The following is a 23,237-nucleotide window of genomic DNA, read 5'->3' on the forward strand; positions in this document are numbered from 1 at the left end:
GTTTCTTTTTAAAAACTTGGCAGACTGCCTGGATGTTTTCTTTTAACAGCTGAGTGAGCAGATAAGTCTCTCCACTTGTTATATGAAAGAATCAGCAAACTCTGCAACAGAGATAGTTGAATCGAGATCAAGATTTTTTTAACCATTAATTGTGCAGCTCTACTGTCCGTTACAGAACCAAAGCTCCAGGCAATATAAACAGTCAATAAGGGCCCATTGATATCTTGGCACTGCAGTGCCATTCATTTTGACTGGCACCTCAACACACTATGGCAACACACATTCATTAATATAGAGGGGGGCAATCCTGCGCTTACCTGGTAATGCTCTATGTTCTAACAATCGCCAATAATAATCCTGAAGGGTGCAAACAAAATTATGTGTTCCCACACACCCTATGAATAAATATATATAACTTTGGTGAATGAATACTGGAGGTTGATAGGAGGTGCAACAATCTCACATTCATAAAATGAACCAAATTTAATTAAAAAAACAATAAAAATAAACCTTCAATGTTTTATAAAGCTATAATTCAAAATACGTAAACTCTCTGGTTAGGCCACATCTGTACTCCATCCAGTTCTGGTCACCAGTCCTCGGAAGGGATGTGCTGGATCTGTAGGAGAGCCCAAAGAAGGGCAACAAAATTAATACGGGAAATAGAGGACCTCAATTACGAGGAACGACTCCAAGCACTAAATTATGTACTCGCTGGAGAAGAGATGCTTGAAAGGGGATATGATGGCGATTTACAAATACCTTAATGGTGATCTTGGCATAGGAAAAAAAGGCTATACCCCTGTAGGTGATTTTTACCTGCAGGTAAGCCTATAATAAGGCTTACCTGTAGGTAAAATGAATATCTCTAAACCTGTACGGTTTAGGGGATATTCACCTCACATGCAGCTGCTGACGTCAGCGGCACATGCGCAGTGAAGGTCCGGCGTACCGTGCTGGAATTGAGGACTCCTGCACGTATGCGCGGGAGTGACGTCATCATGGCTCCGGCCACTCACAGCGCCGGAGCCACGAACCCGCAAGAAACGCCGAGGGGAAAATGCCAGCTCCCTCGGCGCTGACCGGGATGCGATGTGGGGACCTCATTCTAAGGTAAGTATTTCATAATGAGCTAGTATGTGGTGCATTGTCACTTTGTCTTACAGGTGTTTTATTTTTTACTTTTTTTGTGCTGTTATACAACCGCTTACAGTCTCAGGGAGTGTAAGAGGACACGGGGCAACACAATGAGATTGGAGAGGAGAAGAGGTTTTTTTTTTGTTTTTTTTTTCCCGAAAATTCTTTTTATTGCAATATTTCAATTAGTTACAAATTTAGTTAGATCCTATTGGGCATACCCAGGCTCGAATGAACAAACAGAAGACATAACTAAAACAAAAGGAGAAGAGGTTTAACCTAAAGCCGCACAGGGGTTTTTCAGTGTCAGGGCAATAAGGATGTGGACCTCTCTTCCACAATTGGTGGTGTCAGCGGTGAGTATTGATATTTTTAAGACTCTTGGACATCCTAAAGAACCTAACATACAGGGATATGGGAAATTATTCTAGACACTGACACATGTACACCTACACAGGTTGAACTGGATGGACTATTGTCTTCATTCAACCTTGCCTGTAACTATGTAAAATGGTCTCTAATGTTATTTCCCTTTAAACGTGTTCAGTCCTTCTCCAACATTTAACATACAATCATTTGCACCAGTCTCTACTGTGAATCTCTTCTATTCCTGGATTTTAAATTACACAAATTTACACCGGTGCAACTTGTCATGCGATTTAACAGATCAAAGTCACAAAATAAGTCGCGCCCCTATTTCTGGCTATGGAACCGTTCATATCCGTGCAGCTCTGACTTGCACAGATTTTGAAAAGGTTCCTGCGCTTTTTTTTGGCAGTTTCGTGTGCGACTTGCATTGAAATCTGCTGGAAGTCGCACAGATGTTGGCAAGCCATACATGAAATTGCACTTACCAGTGGCTTTGAAATTGCGCGGAAGTAGCGTGTTTTCAAAGCCGCATTTGGTGTGAATTGGGGCTTAAAGCGGAGTTCCACCCAAACATGGAACTTCCACTTTAAGGGAGGTGAGCCCCTCACCTGCCACATTTTGCATGTTATTTTTTTGGGGGGGGGGGGGGGGAGCGGATACCCTCTTTTCAGAGGGTCCCAGCTCCCACTTCCTCCTGGCGCACTGCGGCACCGGAAGGGTGATCACCTCTCCTCCCTCCCGGCAATCATCTGGGACAAGTCACAGCTCCCAGATGATTGGACGCACAGTCACGGCGCGCGCATGCACAGTGGGTGTCCGGCTGTGAAGCCACAGCCGGGTGCCCACAGTTACAACGCCGGCGCTGACAAGAGGGGGAGACAAGCGGGGCTTCGTTCGCCCGCCCGCATCACTGGATCCCTGAGACAGGTGAGTGTCCAATTATTAAAAGTCGGCAGCTGCAGTAATTGTAGCTGCTGACTTTTATTTATTTAAAGCAGAACTCCGCTTTAAAGAGGAGTTTCAGTCACCTATGGGAAAAAATAAAAGCTTTTAAAAAAAAAAAAAAAAAAAAAAAGCCACTCACCTGTCCCATGATCGAGCGGTGCACTCAGCCCAGCCGTCTTCACCCTCTGTCCTCCCTCAGCAGCGCAGACATCTTCATTACTGGCACCCGGCAGTGACAGCTTGCAACTTCACAGCTGGATGCTTACTGCGTATCGTGAATGGTGGATGCAGTCTTCTGGGACCTGTCGGTAACCTGTAGGAGGGAGGGAGGGAGGTGAACTTCCATTTCTGAGCGATGCGGCACTTGGAACGGAAGTGGGAAGTGGGTACCTGTCAAAATCGGGTACCTGCTCCCCCCTCCGCTCCTCAAAAGTGCCAGTTGTGCAAGAGGAGTGGGGAACGAGTCCTTAAAGCGGAACTTCTCCCTTTGGGTGGAGCTCCGCTGATCAGTGTATTCTGAAGTCAGTGGATGGATTCCTGCATCCAACTCGCTTGCATGAATGCAGGAACTTTTTCTTTTTCTCGATCAGCCCACTAGTTGTAGGGAAAAAACTAGTAGTATGCCTTAGGAAAGGATTGTTTTCTTGTACGGCTTTGGTCGTGACATGTTTTACGCACTAGGTACCGAAGGGGGAGGAGTTTTAGGTGGCACGTGGAGATTCTCCCCAATGTAGTGTTACTGTTTGGTGTCCCAGTAAGCAGAGGGTAAGTGGTAGAGGAAGCTGCAGATTCTGCAGAGGTTGCTTGATTTCTGCCTCTCGGCTGAGTAACCACTGACAGCAATGATCCTTTTCATTCTGGGGCAGAATCTTCCCAATGACCACAAATGTAAGGGGCATTATTCTCTACTGACCATAATGTTAATACTAACATTCAACAAAGACAACACTAAAATCACAATATCGAATAGAAACAATGCCAGGAATTAATACAATACTGTAATAAACCATACCATTGTAATAGAATGCTACAAAGAATAAATAACACTGATTTGAAAAACGGAAAATCAAAATACCGCAATGCAAAAATTACACCACTTTCTCTAATATTACCAAAAAATCATTACACATTGTTGACCTAATACATTCATGATTTAAAAATAACATAAAAATGTATCTTCCCTCTAACATAAAAGCCATCCTAGCAGCTGGTTAGCTACTGGATTGCTTTTACAGGTATCGAGAGGGGACACCCATCGGTGCCTCTCCAGTCTCTCCAGTGTGATAGGAGAGCATCAGATCCAATTAAGTGGGGGTTTCGGGGCACTACAGAGCTGGCCGAAGCCTGGATGGTCTCCAGCTATCTCTTATGATCCTGAGAGGCCAGAAGCGACATCATGACATCACTTCCGGTGGTGGCAGATGTACACACTGCCATTTTTTTTTTTCCCTAGAAAGCAGAGATCAATGTGGTTGCTTTATTTTTTATCTGGTTTCCAGGGTACAGGAGAGATTTGGGTTCTTAGACTCCATAAAGAGGATCTGTCATGTCTTATTTCTATCACAGCGTAAAGTGCTTCGTAAACTGTTAGCGCTATATGAATCCTGTATAATAAAAATATATAATAATCACAAGGGATGTTTACATATCTTGTTATAGGAATAAGACCCCTTTCACACCGAGGGCGTTTTGCAGGCGCTCTAGCGTTAAAAATAGCGCCTGCAATCCGCCCTCAAACAGCTGCAGCATTGTCTCCAGTGTGAAAGCCCGAGGGCTTTCACACCGGAGCGCTGCGCTGGCAGGACGGGAAAAAAAGTCCTGCCAGCAGCTTCTTTGGAGTGGTGAAGGAGCGCTGTGTTTACCGCTCCTCCACCGCTGCTCCCCATTGAAATCAATAGGGCAGCGCTGGGATACCGCCCGCAAAACGCCGCCATTGCAGCGCATTGCGGGCGGTTTTAACCCTTTCTCAGCCGCTAGCGGGAGGGTAAAAGTGCCCCGCTAGCGGCCGAAATGCGCCACTAATCCGACGGTAAAACGCCGCTAAAAATAGCGCCCTTTTACCGCCGACACTATGGGCGGCCCGGTGTGAAAGGGCTCTAAGCGATAAAAATTTAAATATTTTTTTTAAAGCATCACAGGTGAATGCATACTTGGGTCAGGCCTTCATATGTAAACTGTGTTTGCACCACACATATGGGGTATCACTGCGAACCTTCTAACGAGAGCAATAATTCTAGCTTCAGACCTCTTCTGTAACTCTTACAAATGTGCATTCACTGTAATGTAACCTGTACAAATTTTAAAGCGTTGACTACGGAGATTTTTAAGTACCAAACTTTGGCACTGTTCCACAAGCGTGCACAATTTTAAAGCATGACAAGTAGCCATTTACTCGACGTAACATCATCTTTTACAGTTTACCAAAAAAAATTGGGTTATATATTGTGTTTTTTTTGCATTAAAATTAATTCAAGTGTATTTTTTTACAAAACAAATAGTTTTTAAAAAAAAAAAAACCGCGCAAATGCCGTGTGACATAAAAAATTGCGACTGCCTTTTTATTCTGTAGGGTCTCTGCTAAAAAAAAAAAAAAATTGTGTGTGTATATATATATATATATATATATATATATATATATATATATCTATATCTATCTCTCTGTAGATATATATATTTTCGCGGTTCTGGGTAGAGATGTGAAAGCCCGGAAAGGTTTGGGAAAAAAACGTTTTTTTTTTCCTGTGTTTTTTTTTTTTTTTTTCCTGAAGGCTTTTTTGTTTTTTTCCAAAAAATTGGAAAAATTGAAAAAAGAAAAAAAATTGTGGAATATTTTATTTTAACATGATAAATAAAATATTTTAAGACAGGGTGTTCACCTTAAGTTTTTAGAAGTTCCTAATTGTGATGACGGACAAAAAAATAGAAAGAGTAGCTGCAGAGACGGATACTGACAATTTCAGCTCAGAAGATGATTCTGATTAAATGTCCATTGAAACTTAGTCCCACCACTCTCTTCTTCTTAACACTTCCCCCATCTTCAATTCTTTTTTATGAGATTGGGGTTTTTATTTTTATTTAATACTGTGGAGAAGAAATATGAAAAATTGTTACTTTTGGTTTTGAAAATAGTTTTGTGGAGGCTTTTTGGCTGTTCCACATAAACTAGTAAGCAGCTCAGGAGATTGCTGCTCCCTTTGTTACAAATTATAAAAAAGTAAATTCTGTTTGTGATTGTTTGGCTACACTATATTTTTAATATGCTAGTTGTGATAATTTTATGCCAAGTCAAATTGTCCATAGTCATATTTTATGTTCCTAAAGTAACAGAATGACTTTCAGTCTTAAAAAGACAAAAAAAGTGCTAATGTAGCATTTTTTTCAATTTTTCCGAAAATTTCAGTTTTTTTCCCCCAAATCAACGGGAAAAAAAACAGGTTTTTTTCCACGCTTCTGGAAATTTTACATCTCCTAGTTCTGAGTAATTTTCCAGCAAAAAAATACAGATTTTTACATGTAGGAGAGAGATGTCAGATTTGGCCTGGGTGGGAACTGGTTAGGGTGGCTTCCTGTCAGACCTCTTTATCTAGGATTGTTAGTCACTCTGTAGTTCTTTCATCTCTCTACTACTGCTGAGACTTACTATTGTGTCTTATTTTTTCAGGGCTACACAACATCATCTACCGAACAACCTATGATGATGGATTACAAGACGCTGGCAGCGTTACCCAGCAGCGGTCTGCCCAAGGGGAACAGAGTGAGTGTAAAGGTGGACGGGCCATACGCTTATGTGGTCTGGCAATACTTGTGTTTCTAGTGACAAAAATGATGAATACCAATCGGATGATGTCTGTTGCCAGCCGAGACGTCATCTTGCAAACTCATTGTCTCCTTTCTTGTTGATAAGACCCCACTCTGTCAGCAGTTGCTGAATGCGTCACGATTTGTTAATTGACTGTTCCATGTCTCCTTGGGAATGTGCACATTTGTCCCATTTATCTCCTGTATTTGGACCGTCATGTTGGCTTTTATTGGTTGCTGTAACTTGTCTCCTCTGAGTGTTATTTTCTGGTTGTCATTTGTGGTCATGTGGCTGGACATATTGTGTAGTCAGCGAGGTCACTTGACTTACTGCTATCGGGTATTGATGTATTTGCTGATGTGATCACTGTCTTGTATGTTTGTATCTATGGAACTGAAATATAAGCGTCATAAAAGAGGACCTATTAGGCTATTACATATATATATTGGGCTAAAATGTAATATTTTAGGAGCTTCCACTTTCCAGAGAAGCTCTCTGCTTTTGTTGATCTGCGCTCATTCTCCTTGAATCTCTCTGTTCTCCTCTCTTCTCTCTTCCACTAGTTCTTAGCTGCCATTCATCCTTTCCACTGCCTGACATCAGTGCAGTATTTCTCTTCATTGGTTGAAGGGGAGAGAAGAATTAGGAGCACAACAATGACATTACAGCTTTGTAGAGAAAGGGGTGGGGTCTAAAATGGCCAACAATCATCTGACTAAGCCAAGGCCCTACTCATTTTCTGGAGAGAGGTGTATCGGAAAATTGACATTTTTGACCACTCAAGTACACTAAGATTTTTAAATTTGACAGGTTCTCTTAAAGCGGAAGTAAACCCATCCATAAAACGGTTACCTTTCCGGCACTTGCCAGAAATGTAACGCTCCCATTGGTTGTGCTCTCAACCAAACTGCCAGACCATCGAATGGCTGGTGTCATAACTGATCACACGTGCAGCATCATGGCAGTTGTAGATTATACAGAGGCCAAGATGGCAGCTTCCTTGGGTGAAAACAATAGGAGGATTTACTTCCACTTTAAAGGCAAAATGGTTATTGTTATGTGATTGCTAAATGATTAGATGTATTGCATTGGGGGACATGCAGTACTTTCACCCACTAGGCTGCATATCCCGCAGTACAGGGACCTTGAGCACCCAAGGGGGAAAGACCAAAGTGCATACCCCATTATGAGCTGTGGACTACTTTACTGCTTTTGTCCTGCCCTTTTTTGCACCCATATTGGCCCAGCCCTGTCTGTATTCTCTTGGCTTTCACCCTTGATGGGGATGTGGGATCCCTATTAGAGTCCATTGCAGAACTCTTTATGCTCTGCTGTGGGTAAAAGAAGCGCCAGCGTTCTGGTGCAAAACCATCAGGACCGGTGTCAGTAGCTGTGCTGACCTGCACCCCTGGCTATGTTAGCGTGTGTAAGAGTTTGCAGCATATGGTGGGTTGTAGCATTTTGTAAAGGAGACAGTTTTTTGTTTTTTTGCCTGCTGTGGGCAGTTGTTGGACCTAGCACAGTGACTGTATTCAGTTATTTGTGGGAGCTGACTGCAGGATTGTAAGTGTCAAATATTTAGGCCTGGTCATACAGTAGGCTTAAGCAATTGTATCTCATGGCAAATTATCTCCTTGGTACAAAGCAGAAAGGGTCTGATGTTTGGGCAGCTGATAGTCAGGTTAGCTCCATGTTGGGCTGGCGTTAAGGAAGCTGGTTTAGCGCCATGTTGGGCAGACGTTAAGGAAGCCAATGGAGCAGGCTTAGCATCATATTGGATGAATGCTCATAAAGCCAATGGAACAGGCTTAGCTCCATGTTGTGCAGACATCAGGGAAACCAATGGAGCAGGCTTGGCTTCATATTTGGCGGACGTTCATAAAGCCAATGGAACAGGCTTAGCTCCATGTTGGGCATACATTCAGGAAGCCAATGGAGCAGGCTTGGCTTTATATTGGGCGGACGTTCAGAAAGACTATAGAAGAGGCTTCGCTCCATGTTGGGTGGACATTCAGGAAGCTAATAGAGCAGGCTTGGCTCCATGTTGGGCAGACTTTCAGGAAGCCGATGGAGCAGGCTTAGCTGTTGGGCGGACGTTCAGGAAGCCAATGGAGCAGTGTTATCCCCATGTTGGGCTGATTTTCAGGAAGCCAATGGAACAGAGTTGGTCACTTGTTGGGCTGATCTTATTTAGCCAATGGAGAAAGGTTAGCTCCACAGTTGCTGACGTTAGGCAGCCAATGGAGAAGGGTTAGCTCCATGTTGGACTAGCGTTCAGGAAGCCAATGGAGCAGGCTTTGCTCCATGTGGCCCAGACATTCAGGAAGCTGATGGAGCAGGCTTAGCTCCATGTTGGGCAGATGTTCAGAAAGCCAATGGAACAGAGTTAGTCCCATGTTGGGCTGATGTTATACAGCCAATGGAGAATGGTTAGCTCCACAATTGCTAATGTTCAGAAAGCCAATGGAGCAGACCTGGTTACATGTTGGGCTGATGTTCGGGAAGCCAATGGAGAAAAATTAGCTACATGTTGGGCTGATCAGGAAGCCAATGGAGCAAAGTTGGCTACATGTCGGGCTGATGATCATGCAGCTAATGGAACAAGCTTGGCTCCCTGTTGGGCTGATGTTCAAGCAGCTAATGGAACAAGTTTGGCTCCCTGTTGGGCTGACTTTTAAGCTGCTCAATTGTTGGGCCTCAATGGGATATGATGAAGGTTTGCCACTGGTGGAAGGATGGGAAAAGTACAAATGTTAAATGATGCAAGAGAGGGGGAATGTTGGCTAACGCTGGTGAGATTAAGGGATTTAGTCCTGGTAACACAATATGATGAGACTAGCGGTGGGGTCAGATTAAACTGTTGAAGATTTTGTTTGTATTTTTAGAGGACTGAGAAGTGAAGGTTTTCCAAGCAAAAACTGGGTGTAGATTTGGAATTAGTCTAAAATGTGTTGAAAAGGGGTATTGCTGCACAGCACCCAGCAGTTTGTCCATCTTCCGACTGTGAAATTTTGGTCCTTGGTTGACAGTGTTAAGGACATTGATGTGCTAGACCTTCCTCCTGGTGCAGGTGTGGGATGGGGTGAAGACCCATGATGTTTCAAACCTCCCCCCTGGTGCAGGTGTGGGATGGGGTGAAGACCCATGAATGTGCCAGACCTTCCTTCTGGTGCAGGCGTGGGATGGGGTGAAGACCCATGAATGTGCCAGACCTTCCTCTTGGTGCAGGTGTGGAATGGGGTAAAGGAAATGTGGTGGGTTGGGGTAGCTTGCCAGACAGTAGCCAGGAATGTGATACTTGCAGCAGCTTGGCTGGTCTCTGGCTAGCAGTTTGGAATTTTATTCTTATACGCGCAGGTGTTGGGTTAGTGATGATTCCAGGCCTTCATCCTGGTGCAGGTGGGGGGATGGGGTGAAGAATGCGGTGGTTTTTTGGGAATGTGTCATTCCTGTAGTCAGGCTCTATTCCTGCCGCATGGCTCACAGCTGCCATTCCAAACCCTTCGAATCACAAGAGGCTCTCCTCCTCCCCCCTCGCACTATTTTTGGAAGCCCTTGTATGTGTGTGTCTGCCCTGCTGGGGAAATAGTGTGAGGAGAGAGGACAGATCACACCTCGGACCTCAAAGAGCGGTCAAGAAACTGTGAGTACTCGCAATGTTCACCTGGGGCATGGGGTTCCCTGTCATTGCTTGGTGTCTGTCTGTGACCAGCCTTCCTGCACCCCAGACTCCTTCCCTTCTTCCAATGCGTCCTGTTAGTATGACTTCTATTCGAGTGCCAGAAAGTGAGCATGTGTAGAAGGTTTTCATTCTTACAAATTGCAACTAACCTTCAACAAACGCGTCCAGTGCTTTTTAGGCATACAGATTTTTTTTTCTCTTTCCATGTAGTTAGAACTCCTTTTTTGGTGCTCCTTCCTAACCATCCATGGACATGCAGATCCGTACTCACTGTATATTCTGTTCTGAGCAAGGAGGAATGGAGGTCATAGAAGGCATTTTATCAAAATGTTATATTTATTAAAGGGGGGGTAAAAACGGTCATAGCAGATCTATTCGCTAATTCTTCTCAGCCTTCACTGGGAACTCTAAGTTGGCTGAATTGGTAATATGGCTGTCAATAAATTAGCTGACGCGGTTCATTTAGAAGCACAACCTATCCTTGAGTAAGATAAAATCTTACCCCCACACGAGCCATTAGTGAAGCCGGCCGAACATGGATCGAAATTCAGCCGGTTTGACAGGAGCCGTCCGAATTTCGATCTCTTTATGGGCAGGCTGATTGTGTACCCATGTCGATCCATCGGTTGACATGGGTTTAACCAGCCTGTTGAGTTTTTTTTTGCATGCGATTACGCGCCCCCTGCTGGCAGAACACCATAGCGCTGCGGTAGGCCTTCCCCCATCAACACTGACTGTGTTAATGGGGAAATCAAGCAATTTTCTTTCCCTTCACCCGTGGTGGAAGAAAAGAAACTCAAATCATCTGTGAACTGGTTAAGACCTTCTCAATTAGGATTTAAGCACTAGTTCACAAAAAGGATATTAGCGGAAGAACTGAATTTTTTTGTTTGTTTTTTTTGAGCCGTAGCAATTAAGGGAGAATATGTTCACTATGTATAAATACATACATATAGCAAACTCTGCCCTAAGACCACCCCCTCCTCCTTCCCGGACACCGCCATTATGGCGCATGCGCAAATGTGCTGAAGGCCTCTGCCCGGCCTTTAGCTCCTGGTAGAGCCCCCTTTTCACATCTGTGGATGTGCAGAACATTTCCGGTGCATGAGCAAAGACGGGTGCAATATTGGGGCTGTTCACATCTGTGTGGGGGCGTTTGGGCAGGCGCAGCAGCCTATTCATTTAAATGGGCTGTTGTACCTGCAGGAAATTTCTGATCCTTTAAAAAATGTATCCACATGGATTATGCGCACCTAAAAAAAAAAAGAGGGGGGCCACGATTTTTCTGATGCATTGACAGGGAGGTAGGACGCTTCTCCTTGCAGCTGTCTAAAACGAGGGTGCTCCAGAAAATCTTCACTAACTTTTCCAGGCCAGCAGTAGAAGGCTGAGGAGACTCCGGGACTTCAGTTGAGGTGGTAGCAGGAGAAGTTTCCAGGACAAGCGGTGAGGGGTACCTGTTGGTCAGTGTCCGACATGGTGCTGGGGATTATTTCTTAATGGTACCCCAAACACGGCACGATCTCTGCTGTGCAACTTCAAAAGCGACTGGCTCAGTGCCAAAATTTTAGTACATGAGATGCTTTGGTGCGTTTTTTGGAGTGCAGGGAGACCCATTCAAAATAAATGGTGTGAAAAAAAAAGCATTGCGGAAGCATTGCTCAGGTTGGGCACATTTTGAAGGACTGCAGCAGCCATAATCGCATTCATCTGTGTTCCCGATTTTTTTGTTTTTTTTCTGTGGCACACAGTTTTCATTGTTTGCAGGTGTGAACGGGACCTCGGGTTTCCTGCTGAAATTTTTGGGTTGTGCTGTTTTTAATATAAGGACCAGTTCTGAAAATATTTCTGTTGCAATGAACGGGAAGCATTTGGTTGTTAATAAATATTTTAATGCCTCATTTTCACTGGATGATTAGCCCCCCAGTATATGAGACTCCGGTGTTTAGGTGCAGGAGGAAGGTGCACCATCCAGCCATGGTTCTGGCAGCTCCGCCTCCAAAAGATTTTTTTACAGGTTGCTAGCAATGTGGCTGGACGGTGCACGTGTGCCTTCCTCCTACAACCTAAACGGCCAGTGTGCAATGAGGCCTTCGATAAACTGCACACTTTCTGGAAAGTGTGTTGCTGGAAAAAAGTCCCCAGTGTCCTGTCTGTCTATGTTTTATAATTGTCTCTCATTGAGTCGGGTCTGAATGTTGGTCACGGTTTGTGTTGTGTAGTAAATGTGATCAGATTCCTCTTCTGTTTCCTCCTTTCCTTATTATTTTTTGTCTCCCCCTTCCTCCTTTTCCTCCTCCTCTCCTCCTCCTGCTCCTCTCTGCTTGCTCTCCTCTCCCCTCTGTTGCTCTTTTCAGCTCCCCCTGGAAATGGACCCTTCCTACTCTCCTGTTCCCGTGGCCCTTGTCCATCCTGTCCCGACAGTCATAGCCAATGGCCCCTCCTGCCTCTCCGCCCACCCGGTTTCCTCTCCACACCCGGCCGTTACGCCCGCCCCCGCGGCTGTGCCCAGCGAGCCTGAAACCCCGCCCACTAAGGCGGAGCCAGAGGAGGAGGAGGTGCTTGTGGACTGCCAGTCCATCCTCTTCAACGAGAATCCCTTCATACTGGCTAACAAGAAGCGGCCGGGGGCCAGCGCAATCAAATTAGCTGGGCCCCCCACTGGATACGGCACGTCGGGGGTCCTGAAGACCAATGTGTACTCCTGCAAGAAGGCAAGCAACACGTTTGTGTGTGGTTTTTCTCTTTCTTTTTTTTTTGCACGCGTGTTGTCCCCACATGTGGAGCATGTCACATCACTTGTCGGCTGGCATTGTCACATGCTTGGCATACAGGCAGGATGTCCGCTGACCGCACACGGGTCTCTGCACGGTGTCCTGGTTCCATGGGCGGTCCATGCTGTTACAGAGTGCCGTGTGTATTGTGCCATCACGAGGCCTGCTTGTTTGTACACTAGCCCAGTTTGTCCTCCTATGTCTTCTCACCAGCTTCTGCTCCTTGTCACAGTTTCCAGCATGACGTTGTCACTTTCGTGATGTATGGCTCTCCGGATGCTCATGATTTTGATACCCCCTCTCACATTAACCAGAGGTGGTGCTGCTGTGTCGATGGTGGCAGTCCAAGTATGGGGTCTGTACTATAGAGTGCAGTGCTATTAAATCCTGCTACGCGTTTGACTATTTAGCGCTCAGTTCATGTCGCAGTACGTTGTCGCCCGTGGTAGTTGTAACCCCGAACTCTGTACATTCATTGGCATGTGACTGGGCAAAAAAAATCGAAGGAGGATTTATGGGTAAGGGTTACATGTATGTTGAGGACCAAATGGAATTTTGGGATGTAAAAAAACCTTGAAATGCTAATATAGGATTGACATTTATTTTGCAATTCCGGGCCAGTTTTGCGTATTTTGGACAGTTTTGGTCACAAGACCCCTAGCAGGGCCGTCTTTTCGCATGGGCACGCTGGGCATTTGCCCGGGGGCCCCACCTGCCCAGCGACCCCAGCCAGGGCCGGACTGGCCTACCGGGAAATTTCCCGGTAGGCCGCCTGCCCTGGGGCCGCTTTGTGTTGCGGCTGCAGCGATCCGCTCTTTCCCACTCTCCTCCTCCTCCTATGTATCACGGAGCTGGCTGGGTCTGTGTTCGGCGGCCTTGCTGTAACAAGGTCCTGCCCCCCTAGACCGCCTCGTGTATTAGTAGATTGAATCAGTGTTCCACCTATTACACGAGCTGGTCTAGGGGGGCGGGACCTTGTTACAGTGTGGCCGCCAAACACAGACCCAGCCAGCCAGGAGAAGATGCCCGCTGTGTGTGTGTGTTACCATGGGCACAGTGAGGCTACAATGGTGGGCACAGTGAGGCTACAATGGTGGGCACAGTGAGCCTGCAAAGGTGGGCACAGTGACCCTGCAATGGTGGGCACAGTGAGGCTGCATTCACGGGCACAGTGAGGCTGCATTCACGGGCACAGTGAGGCTGCATTCACGGGCACAGTGAGGCTGCATTCACGGGCACAGTGAGGCTGCATTCACGGGCACAGTGAGGCTGCAATGGTGGGCACAATGAGGCTGCAATGGTGGGCACAGGGAGGCTGCAATGGTGGGCACAGTGAGGCTGCAATGGTGGGCACAGTGAGGCTGCAATGGTGGGCACAGTGAGGCTGCAATGGTGGGCACAGTGAGGCTGCATTCATGGGCACAGTGAGGCTGCATTCATGGGCACAGTGAGGCTGCATTCATGGGCACAGTGAGGCTGCATTCAGGGGCACAGTGAGGCTGCATTCAGGGGCACAGTGAGGCTGCATTCAGGGGCACAGTGAGGCTGCATTCACGGGCACAGTGAGGCTGCATTCACGGGCACAGTGAGGCTGCATTCACGGGCACAGTGAGGCTGCATTCACGGGCACAGTGAGGCTGCATTCACGGGCACAGTGAGGCTGCATTCACGGGCTCAGTGAGGCTGCATTCACGGGCTCAGTGAGGCTGCATTCACGGCCACAGTGAGGCTGCATTTGATGGGCAATCGTGTGTGATTGTGTAGACAGGGCCCCGGTGCTCTGTATTGCCCGGGGGCCTATAATGCTCTTAAGATGGCACTGACTCCTAGGGCTCATCCACACTAGCAATGAGATCTGCGCTCGGATTGCTCTTCAGAGAGCATTTGATGGATGGTGAGGTGATGGTGTTTCCTCTTCTCACCACCTGATTTAGCCCCCTGATCCCCCCGTTTTAACGTGCCATTTTAAAGTCCTCAGGGCTCCAAACTTGGGTTTAGGTTTTAGGCTTCATTAAAAAAAAAAAAAAACAGAGAAATTCCTGCCTCAACTTACCGACCAGCCTGCTAACTAGCAGAATTTTCCTAAAAATATGTGTAAAAAAAACAGGGGTTTTCGTTTGCACACGTTTGCATATAAATGTGTAAGCTACAGAGCCCCGTTAAAGCACCCGGTATTTTCTGTAATCCTAACTATAAATTTGAGAGTCTCCACAGTTGGAAGCTCATGCACTATAATGGATAGGCAGAGGGCAGGTGAGCCTGGAGGGGAGCCCACCCCTCATTAAAGGCACAGGGGGTGCACTGGACACCTAGGCTACATTCACATTGGTGATTTAGGTCGGTGCGAATTGTAGCGGCAGGAATCTTCTGATTTCTGCTGTGGCTTTGAGTGGCTAGGTGTGGCCTCCGGTCCTGTGCACTGTAATGACAGGTTCCGGACGACCGCGAATATTCATGGCTCTCTGCGCTGCCAGCGATTTTTACCTGCAGTGATCATTGTTGGATGCACTTTCGGCAGTGATCACCATAGGTAAAAGCGGCAAATACCTGCAGCCACCGGCAACCTGTCATTATAGTGAATGAGCCTGGCAGCCGCACCTAGACGCGGCAGAAATCAGAAGATTCCTGCTGCTACAATCCGCACCAACCTAAATCACCAATGTGAATGCAGCCTTCAACTTAGCATTTACCTGCATTTAGTGCTGATTCACACTGGAATCGCACAGGAACGCACTCTCCACGTTCCTGTGCAATTCAGTGCTGTGTGATTTTCAGCCCATTCATTTGAACAGGCTGAAATCGCACAGGATTGCACCAAAAGTAGTGCATGTACTACTTTTAAAAACTCACTGTAAGCAGATTGCATGCTACTGTGGTTCCATGCAATCCGGTGCAGACAAACACACTGCATTTTAGGATTACATTGACACACGGCGTGCGTTTTTAAGTGTGTGTGTGGAATGCGGGTTTCTCGCACAGCGCTCCTGGTGTGAACACGCTCCTAGTGCTGTCAGTTTAGCTGTGTTTAGAGAAAATTGAGTTCGGTGTGTCCATGATCCGATTAGAAGCTCTAAGGCCACTTTCACACTAAGGCATTTTTCAGGCGATTTAGCGCTAAAATTAGCGCCTGTAAAGTGCCTGAAAGCTGCCTCACCTGCAGCCCCAGTGTGAAAGCCTGAGTGCTTTTGCACTGGGGCGGTGCGCTTGCAGGACGAGAAAAAGTGTCCTGCATGGAGCATCTTTGGGGTGGTGCGGGAGCAGTGAATACACCGCTCCTAAACTGCCCTACCCATTGAAATCAACGGGCAGCGCTGCCAAAGCGATTCGGCAGGGGCACTTTGCGGGTTCTTTCAACCCCTCCGGGGGGGGGGGGTTAAAAGCGCACCGCTAGCGGCGGCAAAGCGCTGCTAAAACTAACGGCGCTTTACCGCTGCTGCCCCCACCGCCTCAGTGTGAAAGTGCCCTTAAAGCCTCTGGGAGTGCAAGTGTGAATTATTATTATTATACAGGATTTATATAACGCCAACAGTTTGCACAGCACTTTACAACATGAAGGCAGACAGTACAGTTACAATTCAAAAATGATACACAAGAGGAGCCCTGCTCGTTAGAGCTTACAGTTTAAGAAAATGTAACCTAAACCCTCCTAGAGGGAGGGCGGGGAGCTGAAGCTACATCAGTGAGGAGAGATGAGAGATGATTGGAGGGAAGAGACGCATCCCCATCCACACAGGAACACAACTGATGCTGTCAATCTGTTGGAGGCCCCTCCCCTGTCACCATTGTTCTCTTGGTGTCAGGAAAACTTGTCAGAAGTGACTCATGCTGATAGCAGAGGAAGGAGGCAGAAGACAGAAATCATACTTGGTATTCTGGCCTGAGACAAGTACACACTATAGAGGCATATGCTTTGTTCATATTTCAGGTCTGAGGTTTCTCGGGGAGAAATTTTCTTCCCTCTGTAGCAAAACTGGTCACAGTGATGGGGATAGGTTGCCGTAGACAATGACTCAGTGTAATAGATTTGGCGCGGTTAGTGTGTTGCGCTTGCGGTGTCGAATTGTCGCCGCCCTGCGCTCCGTAATATTCACGCCTGCTTGGGAGCACGCTGCCATTTGTCTTCACGTCATAGATGATGTTTACTGTTGATAGAGCTGCTTGTGCTCAGATGTGTGCTGTTACCATTTATTATTGTATGCTGCGATGGGTGATTTTGTATGACTCGGACATAGACAAATAATATAATAATAAATAATTCAGCAGGGGATGGCATGATCATTCCTTTACAGGGCTGCAAGTCTGACAGGGAGGCTGTTAGATCTGGCAATGTCATCGCTCTTTAGATGGTAAGACGCAGTAGTCATCACACACAGACATACAGTCAATGGGTACCTGTTGCTGCCCCTAGAGAGCGGGGCTCACTGTCCCTGGAGAGCGGGGCTCACTGTCCCTGGAGAGCGGGGCTCACTGTCCCTGGAGAGCGGGGCTCACTGTCCCTGGAGAGCGGGGCTCACTGTCCCTGGAGAGCGGGGCTCACTGTCCCTGGAGAGCGGGGCTCACTGTCCCTAGAGAGCGGGGCTCACTGTCCCTAGAGAGCGGGGCTCACTGTCCCTAGAGAGCGGGGCTCACTGTCCCTAGAGAGCGGGGCTCACTGTCCCTAGAGAGCGGGGCTCACTGTCCCTAGAGAGCGGGCCTCACTGCCCCGCCCACTCTGCCCCTAGAGAGCGGGCCTCACTGCCCCGCCCACTCTGCCCCTAGAGAGCGGGCCTCACTGCCCCGCCCACTCTGCCCCTAGAGAGCGGGCCTCACTGCCCCGCCCACTCTGCCCCTAGAGAGCAGGCCTCACTGCCCCGCCCACTCTGCCCCTAGAGAGCAGGCCTCACTGCCCCGCCCACTCTGCCCCTTAGAGAGAGCGGGCCTCTCTGCCCCTAGAGAGAGCGGGCCTCTCTGCCCTTAGAGAGAGCGGGCCTCTCTGCCCTTAGAGAGAGCGGGCCTCTCTGCCCCCAGAGAGAGCGTGCCCTCTCTGCCCCCAGAGAGAGCGTGCCCTCTCTGCCCCCAGAGAGAGCGTGCCCTCTCTGCCCCTAGAGCAGTGATGGCGAACCTTGGCACCCCAGATGTTTTGGAACTACATTTCCAATGATGCTCCTGCATTTTGCAGTGTAGTTGAGCATCATGGGAAATGTAGTTCCAAAACATCTGGGGTGCCAAGGTTTGCCATTACTGCCCTAGAGACTGAACTTCTCTGCCCCTAGAGAGCGGGCCTTCTCTGCCCTTAGAGACTGGACTTCTCTGCCCCTAGAGACTGGACTTCTCTGCCCCTAGAGACTGGACTTCTCTGCCCCTAGAGACTGAACTTCTCTGCCCCTAGAGACTGAACTTCTCTGCCCCTAGAGACTGAACTTCTCTGCCCCTAGAGACTGAACTTCTCTGCCCCTAGAGACTGAACTTCTCTGCCCCTAGAGACTGGACTTCTCTGCCCCTAGAGACTGGACTTCTCTGCCCCTAGAGACTGAACTTCTCTGCCCCTAGAGACTGAACTTCTCTGCCCCTAGAGACTGAACTTCTCTGCCCCTAGAGACTGAACTTCTCTGCCCCTAGAGACTGGACTTCTCTGCCCCTAGAGACTGGACTTCTCTGCCCCTAGAGACTGGACTTCTCTGCCCCTAGAGACTGGACTTCTCTGCCCCTAGAGACTGGACTTCTCTGCCCCTAGAGAGAGCGGGCATCTCTGCCCCTAGAGACTGGACTTCTCTGCCCCTAGAGACTGGACTTCTCTGCCCCTAGAGACTGGACTTCTCTGCCCCTAGAGACTGAACTTCTCTGCCCCTAGAGACTGGACTTCTCTGCCCCTAGAGACTGGACTTCTCTGCCCCTAGAGACTGAACTTCTCTGCCCCTAGAGACTGGACTTCTCTGCCCCTAGAGACTGGACTTCTCTGCCCTTAGAGACTGAACTTCTCTGCCCCTAGAGAGAGCGGGCATCTCTGCCCCTAGAGACTGGACTTCTCTGCCCCTAGAGACTGGACTTCTCTGCCCCTAGAGACTGAACTTCTCTGCCCCTAGAGACTGGACTTCTCTGCCCCTAGAGACTGGACTTCTCTGCCCCTAGAGAGAGCGGGCCTCTCTGCCCCTAGAGACTGAACTTCTCTGCCCCTAGAGAGAGCGGGCCTCTCTGCCCCTAGAGACTGGACTTCTCTGCCCCTAGAGACTGAACTTCTCTGCCCCTAGAGACTGGACTTCTCTGCCCCTAGAGAGCGGGCCTCGCTGCATAGATCTCAGCAGCACTTGGAGCTCAGTCAGAAGCTCAATTGACAGACCCAGGGTGGCCTCGTCTCACCACCAGAGGCTCCCGATAAGAGATCTGACTTGATGGGTGGCCCCCTACAATCTGAAGGTGATATATTAGAGCCCAGGCCTGAGGTTGGAGGAATCCTACAGCCTTGCCATGACACATTGCAGCAGGTGGAGCTCAGCTGTTCAGTGTGTTGGTGTAAGGTGGGGGGGGGGGGGATACTGGAAAGCTTTTTGTAGGAAATCACACATGTTGTAGACCAGTGGGGAGTCCTATTCCATTCCATTCTGGAGTTTTTCTTGCATTATAATTTTCTATGCTTGTTTTTGAGGATTAGTGTACTATAGCATTACTCAGGGATTTCAAATGTAAAGTTACATTTAAAGCCCGACTGCAGGAAAATTTTTAAAAATCCACCCTTGCAATGCCCCTTGCAATGCAAGGGTTAAATTCTTGTTTAGTCGAGACACAAGATCCAAGATGTAATACTTACCTTGCTCAGGGTATGTAAACTTTTGATCAGGGTCATTTGGGTAGTTTCTGTTGTGATTATGATTTAAAAAGCATAAACACAGTTGATTGTTTATAAATGGCTTCAGCTGAACACTAACCATGAGTGAAAGAAATGTTTTTATGTTATTCATATTCTCTGAAAAATGGCCAAGAAATCATAAATTCTGCCAGGGTATGTAAACTTATGAGCACAAATGTATCTTCTATGCAATGCAGGCAGATCATGGCTGGTGGGAGGGGCCAAAAAGGGGCTGTACTTTCTCTGCATTGCAGGCAGATCATGGCTGGTGGGAGGGGCCAAAAAAGGGGCTGTACTTTCTCTGCAATGCAGGCAGATCATGGCTGGTGGGAGGGGCCAAAAAGGGGCTGTACTTTCTATGAAATGCAGACAGATCATGGCTGGTGGGAGGGGCCAAAAAGGGGCTGTACTTTCTATGCAGTGCAGGCAGATCATGGCTGGTGGGAGGAGCCAAAAGGGGGCTGTACTTTCTATGAAATGCAGACAGATCATGGCTGGTGGGAGGGGCCAAAAAGGGGCTGTACTTTCTATGCAATGCAGACAGATCATGGCTGGTGGGAGGGGCCAAAAAGGGGCTGTACTTTCTCTGCAATGCAGGCAGATCATGGCTGGTGGGAGGGGCCAAAAAGGGGCTGTACTTTCTCTGCAATGCAGGCAGATCATGGCTGGTGGGAGGGGCCAAAATGGGGCTGTACTTTCTATGAAATGCAGGCAGATCATGACTGGTGGGAGAGGGCAAAAAGGGGCTGTACTTTCTCTGCAATGCAGGCAGATCATGGCTGGTGGGAGGGGCCAAAAAGGGGCTGTACTTTCTATGAAATGCAGACAGATCATGGCTGGTGGGAGGGGGCAAAAAGGGGCTGTACTTTCTCTGCAATGCAGGCAGATCATGGCTGGTGGGAGGGGCCAAAAAGGGGCTGTACTTTCTCTGCAATGCAGGCAGATCATGGGTGGTGAGAGGGGCCAAAATGGGGCTGTACTTTCTATGAAATGCAGACAGATTATGGCTGGTGGGAGGGGCCAAAAGGGGCTGTAGTTTCTATGAAATGCAGACAGATTATGGCTGGTGGGAGGGGCCAAAAAGGGGCTGTACTTTCTATGCAGTGCATGGCTGGTGGGAGGGGCCAAAAAGGGGCTGTACTTTCTATGAAATGCAGGCAGATCATGGCTGGTGGGAAGGGCCAAAAAGGGGCTGTACTTTCTATGAAATGCAGGCAGATTATGGCTGGTGGGAGGGGCCAAAAAGGGGCTGTACTTTCTATGCAGTGCAGGCAGATCATGGCTGGTGGGAGGGGCCAAAAAGGGGCTGTACTTTCTATGCAGTGCAGGCAGATCATGACTGGTGGGAGGAGCCAAAAAGGGGCTGTACTTTCTATGAAATGCAGACAGATCATGGCTGGTGGGAGGGGCCAAAAGGGGCTGTACTTTCTCTGCAATGCAGGCAGATCATGGCTGGTGGGAGGGGCCAAAAAGGGGCTGTACTTTCTCTGCAATGCAGGCAGATCATGGCTGGTGGGAGGGGCCAAAAAGGGGCTGTACTTTCTCTGCAATGCAGGCAGATCATGGCTGGTGGGAGGGGCCAAAAAGGGCCTGTGCTTTCTATGCAGTGCAGGCAGTTAATGACTGGTGGGAGGAGCCAAAAAGGGGCTGTACTTTCTATGAAATGCAGACAGATCATGGCTGGTGGGAGGGGCCAAAAAGGGGCTGTACTTTCTATGCAATGCAGGCAGATCATGGCTGGTGGGAGGGGCCAAAAAGGGGCTGTACTTTCTCTGCAATGCAGGCAGATCATGGCTGGTGGGAGGGGCCAAAAAGGGGCTGTACTTTCTATGAAATGCAGACAGATCATGGCTGGTGGGAGGGGCCAAAAAGGGGCTGTACTTTCTATGCAGTGCAGGCAGATCATGGCTGGTGGGAGGGGCCAAAAAGGGGCTGTACTTTCTATGCAGTGCAGGCAGATCATGACTGGTGGGAGGAGCCAAAAGGGTGCTGTACTTTCTATGAAATGCAGACAGATCATGGCTGGTGGGAGGGGCCAAAAAGGGGCTGTACTTTCTATGCAATGCAGGCAGATCATGGCTGGTGGGAGGGGCCAAAAAGGGGCTGTACTTTCTATGCAATGCAGGCAGATCATGGCTGGTGGGAGGGGCCAAAAAGGGGCTGTACTTTCTATGCAATGCAGGCAGATCATGGCTGGTGGGAGGGGCCAAAAAGGGGCTGCACTTTCTCTGCAATGCAGGCAGATCATGGCTGGTGGGAGGGGCCAAAAAGGGGCTGTACTTTCTATGAAATGCAGACAGATTATAGCTGGTGGGAGGGGCCAAAAAGGGGCTGTACTTTCTATGCAGTGCAGGCAGATCATGGCTGGTGGGAGGGGCCAAAAAGGGGCTGTACTTTCTATGCAGTGCAGGCAGATCATGACTGGTGGGAGGAGCCAAAAAGGTGCTATACTTTCTATGAAATGCAGACAGATCATGGCTGGTGGGAGGGGCCAAAAAGGGGCTGTACTTTCTATGCAATGCAGACAGATCATGGCTGGTGGGAGGGGCCAAAAAGGGGCTGTACTTAATAAATCACCGCACTCTACCCCTGCACTCATCAAGACCCCTCAGCACTGATGCAAACAGTGGGCTGGCTCTTGAGATGTTATGCAAATGCCTGCATGGGTGGGTGTCGGGAGGCGTGGGTGTTCCTAGGCAGACTGTATTTGCATAGGTAACGCCCACATGTGATGTTGAGCCTCCATGACTGACATTCGTTGGAGGAGATCTGACAGCCAGGAGCTTCTGTGTTCTCTCTGCTCCACCTGAGCAATGCTGGACAATGATACATGCCGGAGAAATCTCCTGAGCACCTTTCTGTAGACGTTCCTGTCGGTGTCGCGTCTTTCCCAGTCTCACCTGTGTGTGTTTTCTGCTTTACAGACGCCTTCTGGAGATTACACAACTGGAAATATAAGGGACGTTCCCAGTTCCCCCTGCAGCCCCAGCGGTTCGAAGGTGAGAGTCGCAATGTTTAAAATGTTTTTTATCAATTGTGTGTGTATATATATATTTATTTATATATCTGTAGATATAGATATATCTCTATAGATATATATACATCTATAGAGATAGATCTATATATAGATCTATCTCGATATATAGATCTATATATAGATAGAGATATATATATATATATATATATATATATATATATAGAGAGAGAGAGAGAGAGATCTATATATATTTATAGATATCTATATATACAGATATCTATATATAGATATCTGTATATAGATTTATCTATATATAGTGTGTGTGTGTGCACACACAAATAGAGGGAAATTTACTAAAACTGGAGCAATCCGATTCTAGTGCAGCTCTGCATGGTAGGTGATTGGCTTCTAACTTCAGCTTGTTCAGTTAAGCTTTGACAATGGAAGCTGATTGGTTATTATGCAGAGCTGCACCAGATTTTGCACTCTCCAGTTTTAGTGAATGAACCCCACACTGTCCTCTTCCCACCACTTGCACACAGTAACACTTTGGCCTAATTCACATGGGCACGCTTTAGTGTATACCCGTGGCAATATTTGCCTGTCCCCAGGTGTGTCATGCTTCTCCGTGTTTGCAGTCCCCCGCATTTATTTTGAGACACAGCTGTTGTGTCCAATTTGATATCTTTGGGTGTATGGCCCCCGAACGCAGACAGTGTGGGTTTTCGGGG

The 23,237-nt window shown here is 47.8% G+C and overlaps 1 protein-coding gene across 18 annotated transcripts in view; it reads left to right on the forward strand.

Annotated features, from left to right (window-relative positions):
• The window catches only part of SCRIB (scribble planar cell polarity protein), a 278,513-nt gene that overhangs the window by 194,389 nt on the left and 60,887 nt on the right, over positions 1-23,237 (forward strand). For 13 of the 18 annotated variants that reach the window (XM_073632382.1, XM_073632388.1, XM_073632384.1 and 10 more), the window contains 3 exons: positions 6,113-6,205; positions 12,290-12,646; positions 22,454-22,528. In XM_073632382.1, the coding sequence (XP_073488483.1) occupies positions 6,113-6,205; positions 12,290-12,646; positions 22,454-22,528 (525 nt within the window). The remainder of the gene's footprint in view (positions 1-6,112; positions 6,206-12,289; positions 12,647-22,453; positions 22,529-23,237) is intronic. The other 5 variants (XM_073632395.1, XM_073632397.1, XM_073632398.1 and 2 more) reach the window with 1 other exon arrangement.

This window comes from Aquarana catesbeiana, linkage group LG05 (assembly GCF_042186555.1).
Source record: "Aquarana catesbeiana isolate 2022-GZ linkage group LG05, ASM4218655v1, whole genome shotgun sequence".
NCBI classification, from domain to species: domain Eukaryota; kingdom Metazoa; phylum Chordata; class Amphibia; order Anura; family Ranidae; genus Aquarana; species Aquarana catesbeiana.